Raw genomic sequence first — 13,904 nt, 5'->3', positions numbered from 1 at the left:
AAACTGGATTGCAGCCACTTCCACCTTATTGGGAGGCTCAAGATTTTAACTAGGGAGCAAAGTCTCATTTGCTTAGGAAAACATGCTTCTGAGCCTTTGGCCATTGAGTGCAATGCCCAGGGAAGCATCTGGAATGGAGAGGGGGATAGTGGTTTTTAAAACATGCCCACAAATTCTTTGATGTGCCCTTCAAAGAGGGGACTAATTCTCCCTTTGGGGGTGGAATGGATTTAGTGACACACTTCTAATGAAGAGAAGATAGTAGAAGGTGATGATGTGTGACTTTTAGAATGAGGTCATAAAAGATTCTGCAGTTTCCCTTTCTTTTTCTCAGATCGCTTGCTCTGGGAGAGGCCAACTGCCATGTTGAGAGGACACTCAAGCAGACCAATGGAGAGATCTGAGAGGCAAAGTACTGAGGGTAGATTCTCCAGCCCTGGTTAAGTCTTTGGAAGACACAGTCCTGGAAAACATTTTAATTGCAACTTCATGGGAGACTCTGAGCCAGAATCACCTAGCTGTTTCTACATTCCTGACCCACAGAAACTGTGATAGAATAAATGTTTATGGTGTTAAGCCAAAAAGTTTTGGGGTAATTTGTTACACAGCAATAGATAATGAATACAAAGGGAAACTAAGGGAACCAGGTATTCAGCTGCAGCATAAATAAAACAGCACCCTTCCTGGGGAGAGAGTTTTCTTCTGAAACAAGGACTCAAATGCTAAAAGTCTCCCATTTCATAGCTTAGAAGACCGATTCCCAAAGAGGAGGATGCCATGCAGTGAGTTCTGCTCTGCTGCATTGCAGCTAAAGCTCAAGAGGGCCGTGGGATTGTGACTGGTCTTGGCTACTTTGCATTCGGGGTCACATGCAAGTGGGAGTGGGGTCTGAACCAGCATTCCGTCTCTGGCTCTTGCTCCACTGCCTTATCAACTGCCCAGGTTCTCCACTGTGTCCCTAAGAGGAGTAGGAACCCTCCCCGCACCCTTGCATCCTTAAAACAATACTCATGTATTTATTTTTGGCTGTGTTGGGTCTTGGGGCTGCGAGAGCCTTCCCTAGTTGTGGCAGATGGGGTCTACTCTCTAGGTGGGGTGGGTGGGCTTCTCACTCTGGTGGCTTCTGTTTGTGGCAGAGCATGGCTCTAGGGCATGTGGGCTTCAGTAGTTGTGGTGCACAGGCTCGGTACTTGGGCTCTTGGGCTCTAGAGCACAGGCCCAATAGTCGTGGTGCATGGGACTAGGTGTTCTGTGGCATGTAGACTCTTCCTGGACCAGGGATCAAACCCATGTCTCCTGTATTGGCAGGCGGAGGTCATAGGACAAACTGCCATATCGAAATCTGGAGAGACAATGAATACATAGAGTTATAGTCAAGAACAGCTTACCTGAAGCAGAGGCTGCTGGAGCCGGTAACTTGTAGGAACATTTAAAAGGTAATTATAACAAGTTCCTAAAAACTTGAATGTGGACTAGCTTGAGAGTCCACAAGATTCCTGGGGATCCAGTCTTAAGGCCTGTGTACCATTTTGACAAATGTCCTTAGGGAAAAGACAGTTCATATTGACTGGCTGAATTCTGAGTCAGGTCATGTCAAGACAGCCTTGGGAATGGGCTCATCCAGGGAACTAGTGGACCGGTCGAAATATGACAGTTCTCTGGGAATGAGGCTTGGAAGTTGTTCGATCAATCCCCTTCTGCTGGCCTCCAGTGGTTGCCAGGCTACTGGTTTTCACCAAGATTATGGGATTTTAGTTTTCAAGTCTACTGTGGAACTGGAAAGTGGGAGATGGGTAAGATAAAATGTCCTGGAAAGTGGGAGATGGGTAAGATAAAATGTCACAAAGCTTGATAAAATGTCACAAATTTTCAGCAGTTTTTATTGAATAAACACCTCCTCCCCACCCAGATGCTGCAGGTCTTTTATAAATTTTAAGAGGTCTGAAAAAATTGGTTCTGACAGTTTTTTCCAGTTTTCTGATTGCTTTAGATAGGAGACGATTTTGGAAGTCTTTAACCTGCCATTGCCATTGCCACTGACATCCTTGTGGAGAGGTTTTAAAAATGTGAAAATGTCACTATTAAAGTCGTAAATGTGCTCTGACTAACCAGGTCACTTGGCAGACTGTCTTGTATCCAGGGGAATGTTTGGTTAATTAGAAATTGAAATTGTTAGGGGAGAGAAAAGACCCACTAGTGAGCTATAGGAAGAAGTCCAGGGAGCAGTGGGAAGAAAATAGTAACCAGAGATGGGCAGTGGATGTGTGTCCAGGCAGGAATACACTTTGGTGCCAGGTCAGAGGGCAGCAGGGTCAGTGCTGATGGTCCCCCACAGGTGTGTGTGTGTGTGTGTGTGTGTGCTCATCTTTATCCACCTTGATTCTTGGGGCTTCAGCCCTGGGAGACTCTCAGTCCTGACCAGGAAAGATATGCCTGGGTTCTCTCCAAGTCAGGTCCTGATTGATGGTTTCCAGTCTGGAAGTTCCTTTCTGTATTTCAGGTCATTCACAGTCATAACAATCAATTCAGCTGCTTACAGAATTTAACTTATTCATCCTGAGCTTGAAGATATTCTACTTCTGTGAGTGTGAAAAATACTTCCCCTCTTAAATCCTCATCAGAAGACATATATTGGTTTCCTATAATAAACCTTCTTGCAGTTCTGAACCCCTGGACTGTCCTCCCTTGATGCCATATTGGTTGGTGGCAATAGAAAGTGGAGATTGTGGTGGGTCCAGACATGATGGCAGACGTTTGGCAGGGGTTGAGAAACACCAGCCTGAATCTTCTAATTCTCACAAAGTTAGTGGGGTCTCCCAATATCTGTGATGTTGCAGTCCTTAATTTGCCTTTTTGTCATTCTGTGACCTTGTACAAGTCATTCATATACAACAACCCAGGGCTTCCTCTATGGAGTGAAAAGGTGGGGCTGGTCCTCTAAGGACCTCAAATAATGAGAGCATGTTTATTTTTTATTTGAGAGGACAATGTTCTTCAGCCTACGTAGCCCTTCTTCTTCCTTCTTGCTTCCAGTTTTTCATAAAACTTACCTGGATCCACAGTCTCAACTTCCTTATATCCCATTCTCTTCTCAGTTCCTTAAAATCAGGTTTCTTTTTCTAAAAATATGATTCTCACTCAGGTCATCAATAATCTTTTCATATGCAACTCCTCTGACCCTTCTCTGTGCTTGACTTTCCCAAGCCTTTCAGCAATGAACACTGTGGTCTAGTTTGTCCTTCCTCCTACACTTCCTTCCTGTCATTTTTATCATCCTTTTGTTGAAAAAGCAGAGAAGGGGCCAGTATTGACTGGAGGCAAACAGGCAAAAGAGCAGTGGTAGACGACTTGCATCCATCAGATTCCTGGACGGCTTCCTGGGGTCTCCCAGGCACTTTCATGCAGCGTGGCCACAGCTAAAGGCATGATCTTCCTGCTGGAATCAACTCCTCCCCCCACGTTTCTGGTTACCTTTGGGATCCCCCATCTGAGACACAGACGGGAGTCTCGCCTGCTCGTCCACCTCTACCCTTCTAGGTCCACTTCCTGAACATCTCTCTCATCTGTCATTTTCATTTCTTGCGAAACGTCTTGTATATCATCACCTTTGTCTGGAGAGTTACATTTATCCAACCCCTTGTGACACATCCTAAGAACCCCAGAGCAGTCGTTCTGAAATCCATGCTCATCTGAACATCCTTCTGTCCTATCTAAGACCATTAAGATCTTCAACGTAAGGTTCAAACTCTGTTCTACAGCTCCAGTCCCTCAGGCCAGGACTCTTTCCCACCTGTGAGCCCTCCAGTGATGGTGAAGAATGACAATATCTTATGCAGAGAAAGGGCAGTTTTATTTGGTGATGAACGAGGAATGACACATGCTTGGTGGGAAAGCAAAGGGAGAAGTTTCCTTGGTGAGAAGGCTGCTCTGGTCTCCAAACATGGCTGTGTCATTGTCCAGGACATGGGCCAGCCTTCTGTGAGCCCTTGGGCAGGCAGTGAATCCAGCCTCAGGAAACGGTTCTGTTGGGAGAAGACCCCAGACAAAATGGAGACTCAAGGTCCTTGAGTCTAGATGGTATTGGCCCATGATCAAACCTGCCCTCCAGAGGGTGGGGAGGAGGCTGAGACCCTGGAGCTGGGGGTCTTGTCTCCAGCCACCGGGGGAGCCCAGACCCAGAGTCAGGGGGCTCCTTGTGCATGTGCTTGAGGGAGTGCGTGTCTGTGTGTCCATGTGTATTTGTGTGTGGCGTGTTTGCACATGTGAGTATAAAGGTGTACATGTGCTGATGTGAGATGTGTGCATCTGTATGTCTGTCTGAGTAATCATGGTGTGTCTGGCACTTGTGTGTGTGTGTGTGTGTGTGTGTGTGTGTGTGCGTGTGTCCCTGACCATGTGTGCCTCCCTCTGTATCTGTGTTGTGGTGCCACTTGTGTCTCTCCACCACTGTCAACCTTTCTGCGGACTTCTCTCTGCATCTCAGTGTTTGTCTATAAGGCTGTTTGTCTTTCCCTTTGGATGGCACTGTCCCAAGCCCCTGCTGCCCTCACCAGGAGGAGAACAGCCGACCATCCCCCAGATCCTGTGGAGTGTGGAGCAATACTCACCAGCTCAGCAGAGGCCAGGTCCGTTCCTGGAAGTCTTAGACCTTGATGACAAATTGTAGCCCATGGATCAGTGCGTCTGAAAAAAAAAAAAAAAAACCCAAAAAACAATAACCACAGACCAGAGGGAAGGAGCTCAGGGATCTTCATGGTCCCCAGGGGCCTGGGAAATGGGAACTCTGAGATTCAACCATGCTCAGGCAGGGCTTGAAGGGGACTGTGCCTCCTTCATCAACCAGCCCAGCTATTCTTAAGTTATGGCTGATGTGGGAAGACAGGCAGGGTCTATGTCTCAAGATGATCCTGATAATTCAAGGTAAAAAAGAACTCCAAAATGGGGAGAGCTGAGGCTGGAGGGCCCTAACTGTCCCATGTGTACAGGGACAGAGCTCCCTGGCAAAAAGCCCTGCTTCTGCAGAGGGGAGAGAGGACCTCCCCTCTCTGGTCATGTCCAGAGAGAGGACCTCCCCAAGCTGGTCATGTCCAACTCTTTTGTGACCCCCTGGACTGTAGCCCACTAGGCTCCTCTGTCCATGGGATTTCCCAGACAAGAATACCAGAGTGAGTAGCCATTTCCTTCTCCAGGGGATTTTCCCGACCCAGGGCGGGTACTTACTGACAATGGAATGTACCAGAGTGACGTCCAAGCGGCTGAGAACTGCATTGACCAGGGGGCACACCTGAGCCGGGGCGGAGAGGAGCATTAGGCACCTTGGGAGACACGGGCAGCAACCGCATCCCGAGCATGGGCTCCCTGGAGAGATCCTCTGTCATCTGTCTGTGTCTGAGAGTGTCTAAGAAATCCCACAGATGAACCCTCACATGTCCACACTGGGTAGATGGAGATGATGAAGGCAGGGATGAGGTGTCCAATCACAGAGTGAGTGGTTGTTCACTCCGTGATCTGGCATCTGTTTCTGAACAGGGTGGACTGCTCTGGGAGGAGTGGGTTTCTGGTCATAGGAGATCCCGAGCGTAGGCTGGGTGAGCCTTGTCTGCAGCCATAGTGGGGGTGGGCTGGAAGCTTCTTGGGGCAGGATCCCATCTGTTTCAGCTGTAGTGTGGATACACAGAGCGCCTGGCCCAGAGCAGAAACCAATCAGTACATTTTGAAGGATGGGAAGAAGAAACATGGACAGATGGATCAATGGACAGATAGACTGAGAGCCTCAGAAGAGCTCACCCCAGGGGCTTCTTTTAGCCTGAGAAGTTCTAAGATCCAAGGACCAGGAGGCGCACTTTACCTCCACTTACCTTGCCTTGCACCAGCCCAGGAAGGACATCATTCAAGATGCCAGTGAGGTTATCAACAAAGCTTTGAATGGGGAGGGAGCCCAATCTGAAAGAGAAAAGCATGGAGCGTGCAGGGGCCTGGGGCTGGTATGGAGAAGCACGGGTATGGGCCCACCGCAGTCTCAGTACTGATAAGGGGACCTGGCCTTGTGCCCCCACACCCACGTGCATCCATCACAAGGTGCCCATCCAAAGGGAGCGACACCCTGCACAGCAGTGTGCACACTAGGTACTTGTGGAATAAACACTCAGTGCCAGCACACAGTAGGTGTTCAATCAGGCTCTGTCGACTCCATATAGGAATGAACAGTGCTTAGTGTGCAGTTGTCATGAGGATTCAATGAGACAGTACATGTGACACACACATGTGTGTTCAATAAATGCTAGTCATGATGGGGGTGACTCCTGTATTTCATACCTGCCTCCCTCTCCCATTCAAGAGTAACTGAAATAATTACCCTTGTGAGTTCCATAGCTATTTTACTATTCACTGGGACAAAGCATGCTCACATTTATTATTTTTGAGGATTCTCTCAATAACACCGATATAGCTCCATATTACAATTATCGGAGTAAGCTGAGACTCAAGTTGGATAAGAACTGTTCAAGTTCACACAGGGAGCCCTCCATCCCTTGCCATACCCCTCAGCTAGATGGGGCTTGAACTCAGATTTCTTGTTGCCTCATCCAGCATAAAATTGGTCAGCCTGGCCTAAGAAGCGATAGTGACCACTGACTTATTCATCCGTCCATCTGCCCATCCATCCATCCATCCATCATCTCACCCTCCCACCCTCCCACTCACCCATTCTCCCATTGTTCCATCTGTCCAAGCATGCACCCATCATTCCATCGTATTGTCTCAACAGGAGCAGCCACCCCTCTGGCCTCACCCATCAAGCAGGAAGATTTGCAGGCTGCCAGGGGAGTGAGTGCAGTTGCCAACAACCAGGTGGACATGCTTCTGCTCATCTGTCACAGCTAAGAGTTCCACAGTGATGTTTAGCTTTACAGCCAGCTTCAATAGACTCCCCACCAAGGACCTGCAGAGGAGACAGTCCGTTGTAGCTGAGCTTCCATGTCCCAAGGCAGAGGAGGTTTTCTTCTGGACAGAAATGCCAGTTTCGACTCATTCCATCTTGCCCACAACTCTACTTGTTTCAATTCCTAGTAGGCTCAAAGAGGCCAAGTGAGTCTCCTAAGTGAGTCAAGGTTGCTTAGCATAGCAGCAAACAAGCTGATGTTGGAGGCTCAGGTCTTTTGGATAGACTCCAACAGCTTTTTTCTTTTTTACCACTCACAATCATCAGGGTCTCTTTTGGCGAGCCATCCTCCCATCCCCTCCTTGGAGTCCACTCACGTTTTCACATTGAGGATCATGCCCAGAGGGATGGTGACATAGAGACGATGGCCATCAGGGCTCTGCACAAGGCCAAGCTCCAGCAGCTGAGGGTTAGTGATCTTCAACCTGCCCAGGGAGAAACACTGGAGTGAGAAACATTAACTCCTCTAGTCCTAAACTTAGAAACCATATCTACTCCCACCAGGAGCATCTCAGAGATGGAGCTACCCATAAGGTGGGATGGAGGAGACATGAGGGGAGTCTTGCAACGGTAGCCACATGAGTTTTGAGTCTCGCATCAGTTTTTCTCATCCTCTGCACTGGGTCATATCCCTCTGCTCACCTTAAGTCTATGAGGTTTTCCAAGATAAGAAACTGTGTCTGGGTTATATTTGCATCCTGTACACCAGCTCAGAGCCTTACAAAGAAAGGGGCTACTTTATTCTGGCTGAGTTTGTGGACTGATGAGCAGGTGGGTGGATGAATATGTGGGTAGATGCATGGAAGAGAAAGTGGCTAGATGAAGGGCAGATGGTCAAGTGGATGTATGGGTGGGTAAGTGGATGAGTGGATGATGTCGGGGCAACTGAAGTAAGTCCTTCACATTTAAGAGTAGGGATCATAAATCTTGCTGAATCCTTTAATGGCAGGTCAATCAATAAAGTTTATCATGAAGATAGAGGAGCAGGAAGCTGGGGAGAACTGAGAGAGGGGGGATGTAAGCCTCTTCTCTGAGGCCTTTTCTCTTCTCTGAGCTAGCCTCTGTGTCAGATGATTTACATTTTCTCCAGTCCTCCTGACAGTTCTTCTCTGTGGGTACCAAAATCTTCATTTTACAGATGGAGAAACCAAGCCCAGAGAGACTGAGCGCCTTGCCCCGGGTCACCCAGCAAGTACATAATGGATACAGAAATCAGACTCAAGGCTATCTGTCTTCAAGTCAGAGGCAAGCATCTGGGGGGAAAAGGGGGGAGGAATCCTGGGAATGGATCTGATCCAGTTCTGTACAGGACCCAGTCTTGCCAGCTCACTTTCCACTCTTGCTCTTTGTTAATTGGATTGTTCCACGGACATCACATGACGATGTCCCTAAGGAGAATAGCTTACACTTTCTTGCTTATATCAAAAGCCATTGTGTTCACTAGTGAGGACAGCAACTTAAGAAGGGATTCCACCGATGAAGAGAATGAAATTAACATAGTGGAGTGGAAGAAGCCTTGGCTTTGGACTTAAGTCAGTTAGAGTCGGAACCCACACTCTGTGTCACTCTGGTGGTGTGGGCACAGGCCCCTTTCTGTGCCTCCACTTTTCTATAGAACTAGGCATTATTAAATTGACCTCAGAGGACTATGGTGAGGGTTATAGGTGATGCTGGAGATCCAAGCTGTGCTTCAGGACTGGGAGCGATTGCTGGTTCAGGAGAGCTGCTGCTCCCTGCCAGACTGTGAGGGGGTCTCAGCCTGAGTCCTGGCCTCATGTTCTGATGACCCCACTCCCTCCTCCAAGGCCACTACCTGGGGCTGGCTGGTCTCCAGCAGGAGATCTCTGGTGGGGTCCAAGGCCCTGTTTCAGGGCTACTCACTCAATGATGTTGTTCAGGAGAGGGGTGAGTGAAGTCACTTTCCCAAGCAGGCTCCCCAGCAGACCACTGGGAGCGTTCCCTCTGGTCTTCAGGATGTCCAAGAGTGGAAGGTTTTCGAGAATGCCCAACAGACCCTCAGAGAGCAGGCCATTGCTGAGAGCTGGAAATGGGTGTGGGATGCTTGGGGGTCAGATCTGACAATTATGGCTCCTCAGCCCTTGCCCCCCTTTAGCTCCCTTCCCAACCATTAGATGATTGCACACACACACCCACACATACCTGGAAGAAGTTGTCACAGACTCTTACTTACCACCTGTCAAGCTTCCAGCAAGATCTGGGGGACTCGGGGCCAGGGCTGGAGTCACAGCCAAGGGCAGAGTCTGGCCCAGGGGCGTGGGCAGGGCTTCTAGCAGGGCCGTGGTCGGGGCCAGCAGCCCACAGAGGACAACGAGGCTCCCGATGTGAAACATCCTCTCACTCAGGATCTGCGGAAAGGACCACTGTGGCACAGATGCTAGAGAGGAACCCATCCACTGCCTGCCCCCGCCCCAGCACACCAGGGAGTGGACAGCAACAGCTAAGGCATTTGCTCTGAGCCAGGTGTCAGGCTGAGTGCTCCACATTCGGTGACTGATTTCAGCTTTACTTTTAAGATGTGGACACTTAGCACCTGCGTTGCACCAGTGAGGCAACGGGGGTCTAGTGAGTTTAGGTAACCTTCCCCAAGGTCACAAGTACACACTGGGGATAGGATTTAAAGATAGCTCTCTCTGCCCGGGGGCCTCTGTTTAAATTAAGTGACCATCAGATTTACTTTCCAGCTGGGCTTGCTTACAATGTATTGAATGAGACAAAGCAAATTAAAAGGCTTAAACGTGCTAGTGGCTGAGGAACTCGACTGCTTTGTCACCATCCTCCTTAAGTCCTTTGGTCTGCGTGTAGCCCGTGGCGCTTTGTGGAAGCCCTTGCAAGTCATAAGACTATCAAAGGTGGCAGGGCTATAGCTACCATCTCATTCACACCAGTGCTGGGAAATCCTGGGAACCATCCAAAGTCCTCATTCCACAAGGACAAGAGGACCAGAGAGGGGTAGTGATTTTCCCAAGGTCAAACAGCAAACTAATGGCAGAACTGCAGTTGGAGGAAGGTGTCCCTCTCACCCCAACTCTCCACCCCCACCAATATACACACTATCTCATCCATGTCTTTCTCTTTTCCCTCCAGGTGACCTGGACGAACTTCCTGGGCAACCTCTGACATCTGCCTCCCTTTTGCACCAGTCCCCTTCCCAGATGACCACCATCCTTCTCCAGGGCCTTTTTAGTAGTCAGTAAAGGTGTCGAGAGCTGGAGCTGGCTCCCACACTCTGGAGACACTTGGCTGCTTCGGGCAAAATCCCATAAACTGGCTGATTTGGCCAAAGAGCCATCACTGTTGCTGCCACAGGAATCGAAAGGGCTTTTTGGTCCAAAGAGCCAGTTGTGGCTTCCTTGAGAGGTAAGCTTGGCTTAGGGCCTCTGAATCTCTTTTTGGCAACAGATCTTTTATGACTCCAATGGAAGCTAAGGACCCTTGGTCTCAGAATAATGCACCAAAATGTACAAAACTGGGTGGATTGTAGGAGGTTGCTGGACGATGGTCTGGATACACAATGGAGCGAGGGTGTACCCTGAGCAATGCACAGTGGTAAACTCAAGATAAAACTCTGTAGAGACTGGGATTTAGGGCAGGAGGGGCACGCCCGTGAGAGATCCCTAGCTCACGTGCAATTTGAGCAGTGTACCTACAGCCACGTGCTCCCTATCACCATCAAATAGCCTGCTGCCAAAAGTCTCTACATTGATGTCAATGGTCTCTTAGGGAGGCAGAGTGGACGGTTATCACCTTTCCCCCGCTAATGGCAAGCTTTGGCTCTTTTGGAAGACCCCCAAAGAGTGATCGGAAGTGCAGCCAGCCAGTGATGCCACAGTGTGGAGGCTAGCACAGCTGCCCCCCGAGGCAGTAGCGGTGATGGGGTGTGGGGGTAGGGTGGAATGCACAAAGTCTCACCTGGCTTCTCAGAGGTCCTGGCAGCTGTTGTGGTCTCCTTACTTTGCTGAGAAGGCAGCCTTTTTTATAGTGTGGAAATCAGGAAATGAGTGATGGGGAGATGGATTTATAGATGATTCAGAATTCGGCAATCTGTTGCTGTCTTTCAGGGCTCTCCAAAGTAAATAATTGCCAGTCACAGTGTAGGTGGGACCGTTAAGCTGTTTGATTGACAAGTTAAACAGAAAAATGAGATGCGGATGTTACTCAAGATTTCATGGTTTCATTAGTGGGGCTGAGGCTGGGAACCCTTGCTCCAAGGTGGCCTGAAGATTACGTTTGGAACACTGGGAGAGGCAGCTGTTGGAGCCCTGGAAGGGACCTCAGTCTCATCGTGGTTTAACTTGCTAAGTCGTGTTCGACTCTTTGCGACCCCAAGGACTATAGCCCTCCAGGCTCCTCTGTCCATGGGATTCTCCAGGCAAGAATACTGGAGTGGGTTGCCATTTCCTTCTCCAGGGGAATCTTCCTGACCCAGGTATTGAACCCACCTTTCTACTCTCCTTCTTTGGCAGGTGGGTTCTTAACCACTAGTGCCACCAGTCTCAGTGTTGTTGTTCAGTCGCTCAGTCATGTCCAACTCTTTGCAACTCCATGGTCTGCAGCACTCCAGGCTTCCCTGTCCTTCACCATCTCTCAGAGTTTGCTCAAACTCATGTCCATCGAGTCGGTGATGCCATCTGACCATCTCATCCTCTGTTGTCCCCTTCTCCTGCTTTCAGTCTTTCCCAGCATCAGGGTCTTATCCAGTGAGTTGTCTCTTCGCATCAGGTGGCCAAAGTCTCATCTCCAATGTAGAAAAAGAATCGAATTATCTCTGATTTCCCTACATCTGGGACGCCCCTCGGTTCCAGGGCGGGGGTCTCCTGACTTCTGAATCCCAGTTGCATGACAGTCACATGCTGGGAGCTAGACACCTTCACTGAACCCTGGAGGGAGGGGTTGCTGCTCCTCCTTTGCCGAGGTGGAAACTGAGGCTGCCGGAGTCCAATTCCAACAATCAGGGGTTCAACCTGAAGAGATGACGGTGTCGGCCAATGAGACAGCCTCTCAGTTTTCTATGGACTGCCTGTTTATTCCAAGTTAAAGATTCTCTTTTATACTTTTACAAAAACATTAGGCCAGAGGTTTGACATTTTCAGTTCCCCCTCTCCCAGATTTATTGTCTCCATAAATCATTGTTGCTCTTCAAACAGAGTTCCTGCTTCAATGATTCTTATCATCTATTATCTACCTCTTCTAATGTGTCCTATAGTTAACTTGTGATTACATTGTAACTCATGCTACATTCCTCAGTTTACTACTTATCTTCCTAAATCCTGTTTGCCCCTAACATCCTGAGCTCACTATCTCTTAACAAGGCTTCTAGCTATAGTGTCTCTAAAAATTCCTAACTTCTATAAGCTATAGTAAAATATGCTAACTTTACAAGATTTCTTAAATGTTTAACTTCTAACTATTTTAATTATTTCTAAGCCCTAAATTCAGTAAACTCCTTTGCCATAAACATTCTCCTCACAAATAGGCTTCAGATATCAATCCCTCCCATGGCCTCAAGCTACCGCCTATGTGCTCATCCTGGAACACTCTTTTGTAAAAGTCCTTGAACAAATGTCAATGATTAACTTTATGAATTATTTTCTGAGCACAGCCGCAGAAGGCTTTGTACCTTCTCGTGCTCCTCTCAAGACCAATAAGCACCTTAATATTCCTTTTCAGTCAACTCGGCTGAGGAGAGGAAAAGACAAGTGAGAATTACAAGGCCTAACTCCTTCATCCCGGGATCCGTGCCTGCGGAATGAGGAGAGGGGGCTGGGGACCGTGCCTGCATTTTGTCAGTAATGCCTAACGCGGCTCCCGACATGAGGCCCAGTGGGTACAGGTGCCCAAGGACTCAGAGAAGATGAGGGCAGAGTTAGTTGCTGCAGTGCTTACTCCTGGACAAATGTCTCTTTGAGTAAGAAAATACAAAAAAACTATAAGGGACTAAAAATAACTGCATGCATTTGCAGTTGGGGCAAATTATGGACAACACGACATAAAAAAAACCCTAAACCCATCTGCCACTTCTGAAAGGCTGAGAACCAAAACCGGGGGGCGGTGGTCGGGAGCAAACGCTGGGTACCGCACATACCCCCTGCACCAACACCACCAAAAAGGTGGGCAGACCATTTAAGCCCCCCTCCAGCCCAACCCTTGGACACACCCCCTACCCTCACCCCCTAGAAGGAACCAGAATGCCCCGCCTTGGGGAGGGAGCAAGGGAGCCTGTTACGTATTTTCGCTTCCCCCTGCTGTTAGCAGGGGCCCCAGTAAAGTCTTCCCGAACTTATTGTCTGGCCTGTAGTCAATTTCTATTGACTAAGGAAGGCCAAGAACCCTGGTCAGTGTCATTAGGACTCAAGCTACCGGATAATAATCACAATAAAAACTATGACAACAGCTAAGGCTTGCGGAGCTCTGCCTAAATGTCAGGCCCAGCATTGCTATTTTTCACATCCAGCCCTTCACGAATCCTCATAGCCTTGTGTGGGGTGGGAATGAATACATCCATTTTACAAAGGGGGAAACTGAGGCTTGGAGTCTGAGGCAATGAGTCCAGAGTCTCACGGTGGGCATGGGGCCCAGGTATCCATGCTCCAGTTCTTTCTCTTGATCACTGGGCTGAAATGAGGATGGCTTGGGTATGCTATGACCATTTTGCATCCCTCCATCTGTGAATGTCATGCTCCCACTTGTATAACCTGAAAAAGGCTACCCAGTGTCCCAGGCCTGAGGGATTGTGTGGCATCCTGATCTCTACCCTTATCCATTTTTCTCCCGGTCCCCAAATGAAGGTATGAAGAATTTGTTCCCACCCCTTGGGTCTTTGGAGTCTGTTTTACAGATGAAAAAAAAATGAGGCACAGGGAGTTCCAGGTCTTAGTCCAGTGACAGCAGCTCTTGTCTTGTGGAACCAAACACCTTATAAGCAAAAGCAGACAGTGAAGGAGGA

The 13,904-nt window shown here is 48.7% G+C and overlaps 1 protein-coding gene across 1 annotated transcript; it reads right to left on the bottom strand.

The window, feature by feature from the left end:
- Window positions 1-3,832: 3,832 nt before the first annotated feature.
- On the bottom strand, window positions 3,833-10,897 carry BPIFA1 (BPI fold containing family A member 1). The gene is given in 9 exon segments (NM_174426.3): window positions 3,833-4,022; window positions 4,608-4,683; window positions 5,221-5,284; window positions 5,859-5,943; window positions 6,791-6,940; window positions 7,258-7,365; window positions 8,822-8,981; window positions 9,132-9,306; window positions 10,871-10,897. Coding segments are annotated over 7 exon segments (768 nt in total). The 5' UTR covers window positions 9,292-9,306; window positions 10,871-10,897; the 3' UTR covers window positions 3,833-4,022; window positions 4,608-4,642.
- Between the last annotated feature and the right edge of the window lie 3,007 nt (window positions 10,898-13,904).

The sequence above is a fragment of the Bos taurus genome, chromosome 13 (assembly GCF_002263795.3).
Source record: "Bos taurus isolate L1 Dominette 01449 registration number 42190680 breed Hereford chromosome 13, ARS-UCD2.0, whole genome shotgun sequence".
NCBI classification, from domain to species: Eukaryota; Metazoa; Chordata; class Mammalia; order Artiodactyla; family Bovidae; genus Bos; species Bos taurus.
The sequence above is the reverse complement of the archived record's forward strand: the minus strand, read 5'-3'. Positions and strand labels throughout refer to the sequence as shown.